This window comes from Anoplophora glabripennis, unplaced genomic scaffold (genome assembly GCF_000390285.2).
Source record: "Anoplophora glabripennis isolate ALB-LARVAE unplaced genomic scaffold, Agla_2.0 scaffold29, whole genome shotgun sequence".
Lineage (NCBI taxonomy): Eukaryota > Metazoa > Arthropoda > Insecta > Coleoptera > Cerambycidae > Anoplophora > Anoplophora glabripennis.
Genome location: NW_019416257.1, coordinates 1,512,415 through 1,529,362, shown reverse-complemented (window position 1 = coordinate 1,529,362; position 16,948 = coordinate 1,512,415). Strand labels below are relative to the sequence as shown.

General features: G+C 31.4%; 2 protein-coding genes across 3 annotated transcripts in view; one reads left to right on the top strand and one right to left on the bottom strand.

Annotated features, from left to right (window-relative positions):
- Positions 1–8,299, top strand: part of LOC108908721 (4-hydroxyphenylpyruvate dioxygenase) — a 10,358-nt gene extending 2,059 nt beyond the window's left edge. Inside the window, exons 2-11 of the mRNA XM_023457277.1 lie at positions 625–651; positions 712–774; positions 1,090–1,194; positions 3,179–3,304; positions 3,384–3,473; positions 3,812–3,912; positions 5,494–5,686; positions 7,135–7,254; positions 7,733–7,972; positions 8,036–8,299. Of these exons, the coding sequence (XP_023313045.1) occupies positions 625–651; positions 712–774; positions 1,090–1,194; positions 3,179–3,304; positions 3,384–3,473; positions 3,812–3,912; positions 5,494–5,686; positions 7,135–7,254; positions 7,733–7,972; positions 8,036–8,110 (1,140 nt within the window). The 3' untranslated portion in view covers positions 8,111–8,299. The remainder of the gene's footprint in view (positions 1–624; positions 652–711; positions 775–1,089; positions 1,195–3,178; positions 3,305–3,383; positions 3,474–3,811; positions 3,913–5,493; positions 5,687–7,134; positions 7,255–7,732; positions 7,973–8,035) is intronic.
- Positions 8,125–16,874, bottom strand: LOC108908708. 2 transcript variants are annotated; one of them, XM_018712830.1, is made up of 9 exons: positions 16,709–16,874; positions 16,556–16,646; positions 16,453–16,496; positions 15,904–16,396; positions 15,647–15,790; positions 14,736–14,846; positions 11,026–11,119; positions 9,860–9,962; positions 8,125–8,349 (listed from the first exon to the last, which is right to left on the bottom strand). In XM_018712830.1, exons 1-9 carry the CDS (start codon positions 16,836–16,838, stop codon positions 8,315–8,317), a joined length of 1,245 nt encoding a protein of 414 aa, XP_018568346.1. In that variant the 5' UTR covers positions 16,839–16,874; the 3' UTR covers positions 8,125–8,314. The 2 variants fall into 2 exon arrangements, with proteins under 2 accessions (XP_018568346.1, XP_018568355.1); XM_018712839.1 differs by lacking the exon at positions 14,736–14,846.
- Positions 16,875–16,948: the final 74 nt, after the last annotated feature.

The window sequence follows — 16,948 nt, the reverse complement described above, 5'->3', positions numbered from 1 at the left end:
TCTGGCGCTTGTTTAAACATTGGTCGAATTTTTGTACTATAATTTTGTATTTTTGTAATATAATGAGTTAATTTACTTATACTTTAAACAGTAAATAATATTTGGATTATACTTTAATCACAAAAAAATTATTATTAAATTAATAATTAATTAATTAATTAATTACTAATTTTCGACATATTTTGAAAATAATTGTTTACCTACGACCACTACTGTGAATACTACTGTGAATACTAATACTAAAAACACACCGTCTACGATCAATGTAAGATTCCTATTACGTACGGTAAAAAAATCGTACAGCATTCCTAGCAACCGCCTAGCAACGGTCAATACAATACTGTTTGTATTGACCGTTGCTAGGCGGTCGCTAGGAAAACTGTACGATTTTTTTACCAAGCTGTGCGATTTTTTTACCGTACGACGTAATAACAAATATTGTACGGATCATACCTTAGCTTCTATTATATGATTTGTGCCTTAGCTTCTGCAAATATGAGGTAATTCTTTTAATAAGGTAGGAACATTAACTGTTTGTTTAACATCTATTACCATTTCATTCTGTCTTCCCTTAATACCCAAATGAAACTGAAACTAATAATAAATATATACGTTATTTTACAGACCACTTATACTGACAAAGGACCGAAGGTAAGACCTTTATATTCAACCAGGACTTCAGGTTAACTTACATTTATTGCTTTGTTACAGCCAGAAAACGGGAAATTTTTATACTTTGACCATTTGACTTTCTACGTGGGTAACGCCAAACAGGTGGGTAATTTTTTATCTTCCTTGACAGTTTTATTGCTTCTATCAGTATCAAAATCATTGTAAATTTTTGAAGTTTATTCTTTTCGTCATAATAAAAAATAAAATAAACTACAAAATAATATTTCCATTGTTTTTAAATAATTCATAAACAACTTAGTAGTGATAATTCGTAATACAGCTATCGACAATAAAAGCTTTTTAAACGTTTTAGATTGCATACCCTCTTCCATCTACAGCTACAAAAAATTAAAATTTGCTCGGACAAAAAAATTAAATAGTACTTTATGACTTTACTTTACTTTATTTTTTTTGTAGGCCGCTTCATATTATGTAACCCGCCTAGGATTCCAGCCTGTTGCATACAAAGGGTTGGAAACCGGAAGCAGGAAGTACGCTTATCATGTAGTCAGACAAAATCAGGTATGTACTTGGAGGACATAGCTTGTTTTTATTTTTTCATTACTTACATTAAAAAAAAAACACATGCAAAAGGGGTTTGCTTTAAAAAATACCTAATCCTCAAAATACGGAAATATATAATAAAGAAATTATTGGACAAAAGATTCATTATTATTCTTAATTTCTAATAAATCTCTTCTGGAAGGACACTTTTTTAATAGGTATATGGAAAGAGCACAAATTATTCTTATTTTTAAATCGAGAGATGGACATTCTATTGAAAAATATCATCCAGTGTTAGAATTATGTATTGTAGCCAAGCCTTTCGAATCTGCCCATGATTTTTCATATTATGATGTTTTATACTGGGTGTTTCAAAAAGGTATTACCACACTTGAGGGAGTTTTAGAAGACAGCGCGGTAGAACACTTTTGACTTATCAGTCGAACAGCGCGAAGTCTCGATTTAACCCGTTGAATTTTTTTCTCAAGTCCTTGGCCTATGAAACCCCTGTAGCCACCGAAGACGAACTGTTAGGTAGAGCGATGGCAGCTTGCCTTTTCGTGCAGCAACATCCGCAGTCCGCACATGTTATAACGGGCATATGATTCCAGGATACGCCGGACAAATTTATGTAACCAGTAACAATGTTAGGGGTCGCTGTTTTGAATAATTAGGTATTATAAATTTATTTGTCTTTTGGTGTCAACGAGATAACATTACGTTTTTGAACAAAAATTGCTCCAGAGTAAAAACGGTTCATTTCCGATTCTGGTTTATACAGGGTGATTCAGATATTATCAAAAAAAAATCTGGATGTACAAGAGACTCTTACAAATACAATTTTGTAATGAAAAAATCAAAAAGGGCAGTTCGAAAATGATTTTAAAATACACTTCTGCACGGCACTGGAAACTGGTCCATTGTAAAACCTGACCTCGCAGAATGCAACCGGCATGGCGGTATGATAAAAACGGACAAAAACTTTCGCAAGGAAAGAAATAAATAGAACTTTGTAGCACCTATTTTATATCGGCAAATTCAACTGCTTTTGCCTTTATTAATTAATAAAATTAATTTGCGTTTTTAAATAATAAACATTTGACATACCCGATGTTACACCAATAATAATCGTTCAAAATCCACCAACGTGTAAACACATTGGGATCCGTCTTACTAAGTTTATACGAACTAAGACAAATGTTGTTTTGCTTCAACATAACACAAATGGTTCACCATAATACAAATGTTGTCTTGCTTCACAATAAATTAAAACGATATCCATCAATTTCGAATTGCTATACACGCAAACCATTTTTGACACTAACTACGAAAAAACTATTATCAACACCACAGATAACAGGTAAACACTACCGCAACGACGACTGCAAAATGGATTTCAGTATTCGGAGTTGTTGAGGCCACGTGGCTCGCCACGCGTGTTGCGAATGACCCTAGAGACTACAGTTGTCCAGCTATGTAGTGGTTGAATGTACTATAACTTCAATAATTTTTTTCTCGAAGACTATAAGGATTTTACAAAATTTTTTTTACGATAGTGACTCCATTTCTCATGCCGCATCTATTCCCAAATTTTTTTGGATAAGTTGTGAATCACCCTGTATACAAAAATTTTCTACCGTAATGTCCTCTATAACCCCCTGAAGTTTGGCTACACTTTTTTAAACACTCTATATCAAAAAAATGAGTACAGTCCGTACAATATTTATTGAGATAGAATTCCACGAAAAGCCAATAAAGTTCTGTTATCGGAACTACTTTAACAATTTACCGCGGAAGAGGCGGATTTAAAACTGTCCCCCAATATCTTTCTACTTCGTGTGTCGAATGCGGTTAATTCCAAGAAAATGATGCAGGGATCTTCTTGGAATTTCATCTCAACAAATATCGTACGGACTATACTTAACTTTATGTGATGAGAACTTAGTAATATTTGATTTGGCTTTGACACATTTTGGGTTTATTTCCATATTTTCCCTTGTAGATCGTATTCGTCTTCGTGTCTTCATATGAATCTAATGATAAGGAACATGGCGATCATCTTATGAAGCACGGGGATGGTGTTAAGGATATCGCGTTTGCAGTGGAAAATCTTGACGCTATAATTCTGGTAAGTTTTAGTTTTTCAGTTGGCTGAATTATATCAGCAGCCTTTTCTTCAAATACTACTATGTAAAACACATTTTCAGAGGGCTAAAGCAAAAGGTGCCACAATCGTGCGTGATATTTGGGAGGAGTCTGATTTCAGCGGAATTGTGCGATTTGCAACTATTCAGACAGTAAGTTTCAATTGCTACTGTAACTCTAAATAAGTAAATATATTTCTTAAGACATTATTTATTTAATGCGCAAAGTATGTTAAAAAAACTTATGAAATAATAAAAGCAGACAGCGCTTGAAAAATTTTAAATAACTACAAAGTATTGTTGTTATTTCTTTCATTATTTTGAAATAATTTCAAGTCTCATACCAAAACGTTTAATTTTCCATGTTCCTTTTTTGTTTCTAATAATTTTTCATTGGCGGGAACATCTAAACATCTTTTTAAAGCGACATTTTTACACCATAAAATATATCATTTAATGTGAATACTTTCTAAAAATATTATTTTTTACAGTATGGAGACACTACTCATACTTTTGTGGACAGAAGTTTATACAGAGGAGCCTTTTTGCCTGGATTTGCACCCTGTCAAGAAGATATTTTAGGAAAACAATTGTGAGAACCCGAACCGTCTTCTTTTATTAGACATATTTCGATAGACCTTACACCATGTTTGATTTATGCACTATTTGGAAAAATTTGATCAGTTTTTGGTTAATTTTTTAGACGCAATGTCATAAGGCCTTGTTTAGGCCTAAATTAGTGAAAAAATTAGAAGTTTGAATTTTTGAGAATGCCTTTTGGTTTGGAAAATGCACCTGCAGCTTTTCAAAGTATGATTAATGAACTTTTAAAAGATTTAATAAACGAAACATGCGTTGTCTGTACGAATAATATTATATTTTTATAGGTAAACAAATTATTTCGAAAATAGGATTAAAGGCACATTTAGAAGAAAAAAAACGAGTTTATGAAACGACAAGTTGAATTTATAGGTCTTGCCACGACAACAGAAGGAATTGGACCCAATCCAAAAAAAAGGCGCTATTACTAATTTTCCAATTCCAAAGGCATACCTAAAGGAACAAACAAAATGTGTACAGGGTGATTCAGAACTTATCCAAAAAAAATTTTTTGATTGTACAGGGCTCTTACAAATAAAATTTTGTTTGAAAATGATACCCTTCTGCACGACACTGGAAACTGGTCCACTATAAAACCTGACCTTGCGCAAGGCAAAGCATACACTCGACGACCGGCACGGCGGCAAAGTGTAATAAAAAATGAAGGGACAAAATATGTAAATAATTTTTTTCCCAAGAAATACATAAAAACGAAATTTTATAATACCTATTTTATATCAGCAAATTCAACTGATTTTGAAGTTATTGTTATTATTAATTAATAAAATTGTAGTTTTAATTAATAGAATAATTTGCCATAACTGATGTTACAACTGTTCGAAATTTTGTCCACCGATGTGTAAACACATTTGAGCCCGTCTTACCCAGTTTCTACGAACTAACACAAATGTTGTTTTGCTTCGCTATAACACAAAAGCTGTCTTACTTCACCATAAATTAAAACTATATCCATCAACTCGAGATATAAACACGTAAACCATTTTTGACAGTTAAAAAACTAATGTTAACACTATCGCAAAAACGTTATCACTAAAATCAGATTTCAGTATTCCGAATCGCCTGGGGCCACGCTGGGCCTGACGCTACAGTAGCCCAGCGATGTAGGGGTTGAAAATACTACAACTTCAATAATTTTTCTCTGAGAAACTAGATTTAAATTTTTTTTTACGATATTAAATTCATTTTTCATGACGTATCTATTCCCATTTTTTTTTTGATAGGTTGGTATAAACTAATTTAAGTTAAAATATAATAAATACATAGAAGCAAATTTTTTGATTGGGAATAATCAAAAGATAAGCAGGTTTAATTTTTAGGATACTTTGAGTTTATAAGACTAAATTTTTGTAAATGCATCAAAATATTTTGAATTACGTATTTTTTTACCAACATTACTGTTAACTATATTATTGTTATTATTATTAGTTACATTCAGAAAAATTAAAAAACTTAATCAAATAGAAATATTATACTTTATATGAAAGACTCCTTGGAATCATGTTGCATAAAATGGCGAATGCGCCGCGAATAATATAAAAAAATTGTTTTTTAGGGCTCCAGCAAAGTTGGACTTCATCGACCATGTGGTGGGTAACCAGCCAGATGGTCAGATGGAATCAGTTGCTAAATGGTATGAAAACATCCTACAGTTCCACAGGTTCTGGTCAGTCGATGACAAACAAGTTCATACAGAGTACTCAGCGCTCAGGTCTATTGTGATGAGCAACTGGGAAGAAAATGTGAAGGTAAAATATTGTAAGAGTACCTATATACCTACTTGTGGGTGCTACATCACATTTTTCAAATAAAGGCATTTTTCTGACTAATTATGACGTGTCATAAGGTTTGCTTTACTGTTTACGCCGAAATATCTCAAATTATTCACTTTTACAAAGAGTGCTTTGAAAACGAAACGTCCAACTATTGCTTCAAATGTGGTGTGAATGTGGTGTGATGTGCCTATGCACGTATGGGGACGTTACTAAAGAACAAGACACGAAATCAAGGCATAGATATACAACTTTCTGTCATTTTTCTAATAATTACCACATTTCCAAAGTTGTTGCAGCTCAAACATGTTCACATCGTTCTTGTATAAAACAGGTAACGGCTTCTTCAAACTTGACATAATATCTAAGGTTATGTTCACATTTAGACTACATACTTAAACTGACTTTAAACGCGAATCATACCATATGTAAATGTGGAAATTACATTTTAATTTCTATCACGATCAACTTTTTAAAATATACAGCTACCTACTATTTGTGTTAAAACGAAAGTCAAGTTACAGTTCTCTGCTGATGTCATGCGCAGACTGAACGAAATTGAGTCGACTTTCGAGCACAGCACACATTATTATATTCACACCAAGTACTTCAGGCAAATCAACGATTTTTTTTGACAATGTGAAAGTTTAGATAAAGGAAAATGCAATTTTCATATGAAGAACAAGATAAGCATCAAATTTAAACATTCATTGAAGAATATCTTCTTTGTGTCACGTGAAAATTGTTTTTTTTTTAATAAAATATTATTGTCAATGAAAATTTAATTGAAATATCAAAATTTCGTTTAAAATTAGTGGTTGGATGTTAGGATGTTTGTCATTTTCAAAGAATGCTTTAGGAAATAGATGATTTGGTATTTTTACAAAATCAAAAAAATAAACCGTAGGAGGGTTGCTTTCGATGTACAGCAAGAATAAAACGCTCTCTCAACGGTAATAATAGAGTATTTTATTGAAAACTAAGTTACATAGAAAAATACGTATTGACGGGGTGAGTGTTCGTTGGAGAGTCCCTGTGGTGGAGTCGGTCGTAAGTATATGAGTAAGCATCTGGTCGCCGGCGCCAGTCTGCCGTAGACCCTTCCTGGAACGCTGGTACGTCCGGCGGCGTCCTGCTGGCGCTCTTGACGTAATGCTTAAAAATGGGTCACTTGCGAACGTGTGTACCCACACGTATATGATGCATTCTTTCAATTTTTGATTAAAATAAAAAAAAAACAAAAATTTTCAAAATTCGATTTTTAGTAAGTAGATTTTTGTATAATTTACATTAATCATTCTAATGTAAAAAAAGGATAAAATATCGACGATTCTTTTTTTGAGGAACTCCTTGCTAATTAATATATTACTATAGGAATTATACTATCTTGTACATGTATTAGATTACAGTTTATTAAATTGCAGCTGCCTATAAATGAGCCAGCCCCAGGTAAAAAGAAGAGTCAAATCGAAGAATATGTGGAATATTATGGTGGTGCAGGGGTACAACATATAGCTTTAAATACTAAAGACATCATTACTGCAGTAAGTTGCCTTTTCAGACTAAAAAATCATCATCATTCCATTAATATTTTCCTTGATCTGCTTTAATGTGCTGTAAAATGGATTGGCTTGATAGAAGATAAACTTATCATTAACACCTGAAAATAAACAACGCAGTGTCTGTCGGTTCTCGAATAAATAATTTTGACACTTGTGTTTGGTTTTGGTAAACTGGGTATATCTAGAGATTCTCAAATTTATTTAACTTATTGTACATACCTTTTACAACAGAAATATTCTCAAATAACTCTACTGTAACTTTGAACTACCCATGACACATTTATAGTTCCACAATTTGACACCAGAGTGCTGCAATCTTAATTCCAGTGAAGTTCCTAGATGTCAATCTAGGGACTTTAGTTTTCAGATGCTTACCATTGTATAACCTATATCCATAACCTATTTTTTTTTAATTAGATACAGATGTTTTTCAAAATTACCAAGTATTTTATCTTTTAAGGTGAAAAATTTGAAAGCAAGAGGAATTGAATTCCTACAAGTCCCCGACAGTTACTACGACATCCTCAGAGAAAAACTGGAACATAGCAATGTGAAGATAGTGGAAGAAATGAACATACTTCAGGAATTGAAGATATTGATTGATTACGACGAAAACGGATACTTGCTACAAATATTCACTAAAAATATGCAGGATAGACCCACTTTGTTTATCGAGGTGATCCAGAGAAGGAATCACAATGTAAGTTTAAGAACTGCTAAAGTATTCTTAAAAAATTCACACGCTACGCAATTTTTCTTTCAGGGTTTTGGTGCAGGAAACTTTAAGGCTCTTTTCGAAGCCATCGAAATCGAGCAGGCAAGAAGGGGAAACTTGTAACTCAAACACTTACACGAAGAAATATATAGTTTATTATAGTTTTAAAGTAAATATAAGATGCTGAGTTAAGAAATAGACTTATAAACTAGGTACTTTTAAGCATACTCGTTAAGTTCAATGATTGTACGTAAGATCTTTCATGTAATATTATAAAAATGAGGGTTAGGTATAAATATCACATTACTCAGACTCTTGGTTTTTATCTTAATTTTCTGGAGGTATACTCAGATCCCAAAAACCTAAAGAAAATAATGATAACGTACAAATAAACAAAAGAAAAATTTGTTTTCAAAAAGAAAAAAGTAACAGCAAACATAACAAAAACAATAAAAACAAAGAGAAAATCAGTTTTTAAAATTAGTAAAATTGAACGGTTACAGGGCGTAAATATGCAATACACAGTGTTTTAGAAAACGGTGGTCATGTAATAACAGATTCCTAAGTTGAAAACAATTGAATCAATAACTTCACATTAAAAAAAACTTTTCGTTTCTGATTGCTAGTATTTTTATAATTAATTTTGTAGCAATGTTTATGAAGCAAATGATCTAAACAGTGAAAGAAAAAATTACAAATACAAGGTGTTTCTGAAATAAAGCACGCGTTCCACGAAAATGAGCATCTTTTATTAAGCAACTGATGGTTCAAATGCTTTTGTTTTCAAGAAAATTAATTAAGAAAATTAACCATAAACGTAAGCCGACCCTGTGCATCTAGTGCACGTGCGTTGTGTTGCAGTATTAACTAGCAGGGGTATAAAATGTTTTGCGATGAAGTACCATCAGATATGGTGTTAATGTACGGATAATGTCAGTAGAATTTAAATGAATCTTGTCGTTTTGCATATTTACACATATGAGGACTAATTTTGACCGTCGTTTGGAAGCATGTTTATTAGCACATGGAAACAGCTATGAACAATTTTTATAGAGCATATCGTCTATTGGTAAGTAATTCGTTTAGTTTTTGTGTTACTTTCAAACGAGATTTGAACGAATTTCAGCCTTCTTGCTAGTAAAGTTTTAGCAAGCATTGTAGAAAATTATAAAGAAAAGTTGTAGCAAGATTATCGACAAGTTTTCAACAAACTCACAAAATTAAGTTTTCCTTGATAAGATGTAAAAGCCTCGTAAATCCTTTTACAACTTACAAAGGTTTTATTTGTAAATTGTTAACAATGTTATAGCAATTTCATTTTACTTGGTAGGTTCTACAAATTAAAACTTTAATTTTTTACTTGAAATTTAATCATTTGAATCAACAGAAATTCCTATTTTCCTTAAAAAATCCATAGATTCCTAGATAATAATAAAAATTCATCTTAAAAGTAAAATTTTAACACCTTGTAAATTTTAAATAATTACATTGACATAAATTCAATTATTTTTATCTAAGGAACCTGTAATTGCTGTATGACCATTGTTTTCTGAACACCCTGTACAGTAAATTACATTAGTTTTTTGGAAAAAATAATTATGAAATGAGAATAATTAATAATTTTGCAACACATAATATAGAAATGATTTATTATGTTGTTTTTTAAATAAGAAATTAATAAAGATAATCAGCTATTTCAAATAATCAAATATCATGTTTCACATATTTTATTCCGGCACAGTACATTGGAAAAATATACCTGAACAAAACTTTAACGAACAGAGTTTCTTTTTTGAACAAAGATCCGCCTTACGATCTTCCTATGCTTTTGAACTTGCTGCGATCTACAGAATAATATAGTTAAACACCCACCTGGAATTGTCTCTTCTGGAGGACGATATTTGTACCTATGCCTCGAACATTCATCCATCTTCTTCTGCATTTCTTCAGGAGGCAGCTTCATTTGACTATAGAACTGTGAGAAAAATAACCAGAATGCACAGAATTGCATAAATAATATTGCAAATAATAATTGCATGATTGAATAAATTGGCCGATTTGGTGATATTTTGGTAGTATTTAGAGCTTTTAATAATTATTGTACTGTAGTACCAACTTTAGTTACATTCTGCAATTTTTTTTACTTTAAATATTAAAAGAAAACAACCACTCTAGAATTTTGAAACAATCGATATTTGGATAAATGGTTTAAACAATGCTTTATTATGTGAAGATTGGAGGTATAGATATAACGAATTTCTTGTGCTGAATGGCAACAAAAACTTTAAACACGTTTTTCGAGAACCAACCTTTTTTTTAACTGGCCGGAAGCTTAACACAAAAAGTTTTCAACGAATCGACTTGAAATTTTGTACAGAGCTTCACAATAATATAACTCAGGGATCATCGAAGGGGTTTTTCAATTGAATAACATTTTCATGGTTATTAACAATTTAATGCAAGATTTTTCAATTTTTTTTGGATACTTTTTTTAATGTTCACTAAATCAACAATTATTAATTAATATTTTTTAATTTCCCTACGATGTTCACTAGCTTTTAGTATATAATATCGGAATATGTTTGTTTTTTTTTGTTCCAAGACCATCCGTTACTAAAAAAATCTCTTTGGCCCTTTGCCCTTTGAAAAAAGTGCCGTTGCTTGCCCACCACCTTCAGCCGCTATTTTGAATCCAAATCGTTTGAGGAAATTCACAGTACTACTTGAAAATATGTACAATAAAGCCATGTTGTTCCTGACACTATATCTTGTATCGACTTTTCCTTGAAAATTCCCGAAAATCACTTTTTTGCAACATCTAGAATAGTGGTACCCCTTAATATGGCATAGGTTATAAGAGTTTGTGGTTTGCTATCGTGACTGATTTATATTCTAACAGTTGGTAGCCTTTAACTTGACCAATAACTGGGCCAATTTATTGCAACATGTAAAAAGATGCTATAAATACAGTGAACTATGAACAATTTATCGGGCAAAAAATTGGCAAAAATAAAACAGGTTCAAGCCTTACTACTTACGTCTTTACATTGATGGCAAGACCAACCGTGTAACTGTTTCCTGGCATTTCCTCTTACCACAGGTTCCGGTTCTACAGGAATCACTTTAGGCTTCCTAAATGAATATGAATACTTCTTTATATGTTCAAAAATAAACCGTGTCAGATAAATACTCGAACACAGAAAAACGGCAGATCCCTTATGTTGAAATATTGCGATTTAACCAAACTTCTCTATACTTAAAATTTGATAGTAACACGACGCCAGTTTTATTTCTTATATTTTTTCCAATAATCGAGATACCGGCATGACATTAGAGATTCTAAGTTGTTTTTTGAGACACATTCAAATTCATTCATAGTTTTGGTTTTGGTCAATAATAGAGGGCGACACCTACAGCTCCTCACGCATCTTTTAAATTGGGACAAAGTGTGTCGATTTGACTTTGGAACAATTAATTCTCTTACATTTTTCGTAACTGTTTTCGAGATAATTATTTATTGGGTCCATTTGAACTACTACCTAATTTAAACAGCAAATTGTACTTTACATTTTTGCAAGCTGAGTTACCTGATAAAAATTTTTCCTAAAAAATCTTATAAAATGAAGTTAATGTTCTTCCATGCTAGAAATCTAGGTTTGTAAAAAATATCTAACTCCACAGACAAGACTCCTAACCCTGGGGTTCCGCTATTTTTATAAGTACACACATGTAAGTTACTATAAGAGCTTTATCTATTTATGCAAGTGCAAGTAGGTCGGATTATAACTTATAAGCTGGCGCAGCATTCTTCGCGTTGGTTACGTTGCCTTTACCTTGACTTTTGGTTAGAGATTTATAAGGAATATCCTGAAATTGCTGACCAGGCAATAAATATATGCCTTTTGCAACTACGTACCTGTGTGAAAAATCATTTTCCACGTACGTAGAGACAAAAACAAAGTATTGCAATGCGCTTAATGCAGAATTTGAAATGCTTACGACAATAGCACCTAATTTTAACATATGATGTAAAAATATTCAAGCACATCCCAGTCTTTGATTATATTTACTTTTTTTTTAATTACTCAATAAATCTTTACTTTAAACTTTAGTGTTTAATTTTTACTTAGTGGAATATTTATTTTGTTAATAGTAGTATTTATAAATATATTAAATAATCAGTAAAAAATGTATTCAAAAATTTTTATTAGGTGTGGGGGTACCTCAAAAAAAAAAATCGAAGTGTTGGCAGGGTTCCGCAAGTCGTAAAAGTTTGAAGGCCGCTGGTATAGAAATTGCTGCGGAGTTACCACGATATTAATAGATACAATTTTAAATTAGAAGAACGTTTGTTAAACGAGTACTCAAGTAATGAGGTGAATGGAAATTATTTCCAATGTTTATTATGTAAAAGGTGTATTTATTTATTAACTGCTTCGGTAACTATTGTGATTAAAATAAAATATGAATATGAGTAAAAATATTTATGTCCGATGAAACGAAAGAAATTAAAATACACCTCAGTTTTTTTGTATGTATTATTTCTAATTATCTGTAATAAATCCTTACCTATTGTTTGGTAGTTTGCAAGGTAAAGCACAAATATGAAATGTTCTGTTATTTTTAACTAGCACACTGAACAATTTAAATGTAATTATCTTAAAAATGGTTACTCCTAGCTACTGCAATAAGGTATAACTTTTTTACATAAAAGTATTAGGCGATTTAAGATATTCGTGTTGTGCCGCAAGATTCGTCCTCTATTAGTGACATCAAAACAACAAATATATATTTTTTGACTATAAGGTGTACCATTAATTAGCAGATGCTTTAGGTTTTTTTTTGCAACTGAATATTGGTGAATATCTGACTTGTAGTTACTATTTATATCTCTTTTTATTTAGTTGTTTGGTAGTTTAAACCTCTTCAGTCTTCACTCACTCATACTACACATACCACAACATACGATTTCACTCGGGAAAAAAAGCCTTTTGTATACCCATTTGTAATTAAAAGACATACATGGTGTTAGAAGTTTGACAGCCTTAATTTTAACAGACGATAGAATACATTAAAATAAACAAAAAACCTTATATGACATGGGTCCTAAACTCAACTATTTCCGAGAAAAAAAGTATCAAAATCTCCAACATGATGTACAAAAGTTCGATTAATTAAGGAATATTGACATAACTGCGTGTATAGAATACCATAAAATACAATGTTTATCACTTTTTTGAACATCTTTATGCTTAATTCTAAAAAATAATTAGCGTTGTAATAAATTTAAAATTCGATAAAATTCATATAGAGCAATGTACGCAGCGAATAATACGAGGTACTAGCTGTCCAGCAATACGCAATTCAGTTGATATCTGGAATTGGACCGTGTCTGAGTGTTTTCTGTGTGCCTTTTCTTGAGGTGTTTTCCAGAAAATTGGATTTGAAGATGTCGTGCGTGCTTCAAAAATAGTGGTGGACATTTTGAGCACATGTTGTAGTTTTGTACTTGTATGTACGTTTAAATATTACTGAATTTTGCTTTTTGGTAAGTACCTATATTATTTTCAATACTTACGATTATTTGGATGATGTCAATCTTTGGGTACTTTAATTATCTATTTTTCAAATTCATAATTTGATTAAAAGTTAAGTTCCTGTTTTTTAAGAGATTCATAATTACTAAAATTCAGGCTAAAATGTAAGCACAACACTATATACGTACTATAAAATCGATACATTTTATTTTATTTATTTAAAAACTGGAAAACAATCGTCTCGAAATTTACTAAATGTTTCACAATAATAGTGGTTTACATTTTTTCCGGAGGACAAGTCTGCTGCGTGCAAACTTGCTATGCACCAGCTGTGTAGCGTTAGGTTAAGTGTTGTTGTCACATTGTGATGAAACTCCCCAATATTAATACTCGCTGTATTTTGAAAACTGATCTTACGCTCCTGTAATATACAATTTTTTTGTTCATTTATGATTACTCTATCTCTTGCTCAAGTAATGGCAGTCCAACTTCTTACACCCTGTATTATTTCTTTTTAAAAAAGTGGTTACATATTTTTTTAGACTTTAAGAAAAGGTAGTTTATCAAAACATAATGATAGAAAATCGGTAACTTGCCAGAAAATGTTACTAGTCACTTCTGCATATTCATCAGTTTTTTTTATTTTAAAAAGTTATGTTTCTTTGAATTAGTCTTTTGCTTATTAGTTATTACACATTTCTAAACTGTTTTTGTACTATAAAATGTTTTAACAACAGCCTTTCCATTCTATAGTTGCATGTACCACATTATGAAACTTACACAAACTTATCTTTAACCAGCTTTAAGAAAAAAAAATTATTGGCACTTATAAACAGTGATTTTAAAGGAATTATTGAAATGGAGGGAAATACTGGTTATTTTAAGTATTCCATGAACATTTCGTTAATTTTTGGTGATAGCAAACAGACTTTTTCTTAATAAAGACAGCCGCCACCTCCCTTTTTCTGTTGAATAATTGAAAACACATTTAAAAATGTATCTTTACTGTAAAAAAATTCTATAATAGCAGTGGAATATGGTGCCTTTGGAAAATATTCGAGAAACAAGTATTTTTTATAACTAAAATTTATCATCAAATATCTCAAAACAAAAACACTTTTCAAATACAGAACCTACTATCATTATTTTTTCATAATATACTTGTTACCGTTTAATTAAAAAAAATTGACCATTCTCTACATTATACTTACTCACTAGATGTTTGAACATCTTTTTCATCAAAAATTGCACCTTTGGAAAACTTGTCTATTTCTTGACTACTTGTATCAATATCTTGCCAACTGGTTTCCCCCTCATTGCCCCTTAAAACGTAATTGCTTAAAAACTATATCCTTTAAAATTAATTTTGGACCAATCTTTGTATTTACTTTAGAACAAACTACGAGTCACGAATAACTCAAATCACAATATCTCCTACTTCTTAATTGCATGAAATAATTTTTCGTATTCTCTGCATCAAAACTGTAATGTGCAGTTTATTTCGCATAGTGTTCTGATATGATCAACCCGCATGTGCTCTTGAAACGTTCTATTGTCACAAGTGCCTAATTGAAACGTATCCGTGTCTGTCATAAGCATACAAGTGTTATTATTTCCACATTTTACTCCAATAAGTGTTAAAAATGAATTACATGAAGGTGTTAGCGGACAATCTGATAATCAGGACATGCTCAAATAATCGAATTTAACAGATTAAAGACATTGTAACAAAAACAATGCATATAAGGAAAGAGATTGAAACGTGTATATGTTGATGAGTGATGTGTGAAAATATACAGTTCCTTAACAAATGTGTCTGTCAAAAGAGTTAAAAACTGACAAGATAAAAAAGCAAATCACATGGTAGGAAAATACATCAAAATTGACAATGGATACCTGTTGGATACTTGGATAAACTAAAGTGAGTGTAAATTTGTAAATATAATCTAGTTTTTAATAAAATCAAAATATCCATTTATTCTACATTCAATAATTTTGGAACCCTCTAAAATGATAAGCCCATGGAATCACATTCCCCGCACGTCTTAAACGTCGCACAGATTTACATGTTGAAAATGATACCATACCCATTTTGACACTACAGTAAAATACAATTTATTACCTTTTATCAATTTCCTGTTTGTTGCTATCACTCTTGTTTATATAGTCAAGTAAATCAGTAATGCCCATTTTAGACACACTAGTGCTATCCTCATAGAAAGTTTCGTCTGAATCTGCGCCATCATCAGGTTTTTCATTTTGTGTTCTATAAAAGGAATAAAGCTATAGTCTTTGCAAGATTTGTGGAAAAACATTAACACTATTGCTGTTTTACTGCCGTTGAATTACTGAAGTCACAAATTTGTAACTATTACTTACCTCCTTGAAGAATTTTTGAACATTTGTGTTAGTGTAGAATTGTTACTTTTCCTATTCTTAAATTTTTTCTTCGATAAAAAGTCGCTGACTCTACTGGAAGTTTTAGATTTATTTGTAATGATTTCTGGGGTGCCCTCAATCACAGAAAAATCAAGATGCGATTTAACTACTGGTGTTTTAAAGAGATTTGTTTTTACGGAATTTCGGATGGTTTCGACAGGAGTTACAGGTTTCTCTTGACATTCCGTTATAATACTGAATGCTGGTGGGTTAGGTATAACTTTGTACCTCTTCCTTCGCTTTTTAATAGTTGGGCTGCCTTCAATATTAATCACGTCATCTTCAGATATAGATAAATCAATAACAGATAAATCTGTTGTGGAACAATGGGCATTTAAGTCAATATCTTTGAAAAGATCAGGACTCTCATTATCAGTTTGGTTTTTTCTTAGAGTTGCTTGCTTTAATCCAACATGGTTTTCAAAATTATTTTCTAAAATGGAAATGCATTAATTTAAATTCGATAGTAATAATAATACACCTTTACACCTTTATCAACGGTATTTGGGGACTTTGTCTTTCTGATCTGGGGTCTACGAAATAAAAAATATATGTAAATTATCCTCTTCATTAAAAAATTATTTAAACTTACGATAACGACTTTGTCTTTTTTTCCAAATCATCTTTGTATTTAAGCAGTTGTTTAAGATTTATCATTTCCACTTCCACATTATTCCGTAAATCTGAAAAATAAAAATGATTTCATTTTTTACTTAAACTTCTACATCAAGCATCAAGTAATTACTTTTTAATTCTTTTTGGAAGGCATATGATAATAAGCTGACTCTCTGCAATTCTTTCCGTTCATTCTCCCATATCTGTATAAAATCATCGTTAAACAATGCAATCCACTCCTTATAAACTTCGGAATACATTTCTCATTTCTCCACAAAACACTTCTTTTTGCTCTGCTTACTTACAATTTTAGGTTAGGATTTTAAAAATTCGTGACAAGCAATTGCCAACCTAAATTGTTTTTTACAAC

Excerpts from the sequence above, each read along its gene's own strand:
- LOC108908708 (XM_018712830.1), bottom strand. The coding sequence starts at position 16,838 with ATGTATTCCGAAGTTTATAAGGAGTGGATTGCATTGTTTAACGATGAT. Across the intron at positions 16,647-16,708 it reads CTTCCAAAAAGAATTAAAAA|ATTTACGGAATAATGTGGAA; the intron begins GTAATTACTTGA and ends TTTATTTTTCAG. Across the intron at positions 8,350-9,859 it reads TCCAGAAGAGACAATTCCAG|GTTTTTGGGATCTGAGTATA; the intron begins GTGGGTGTTTAA and ends TATTTTCTTTAG.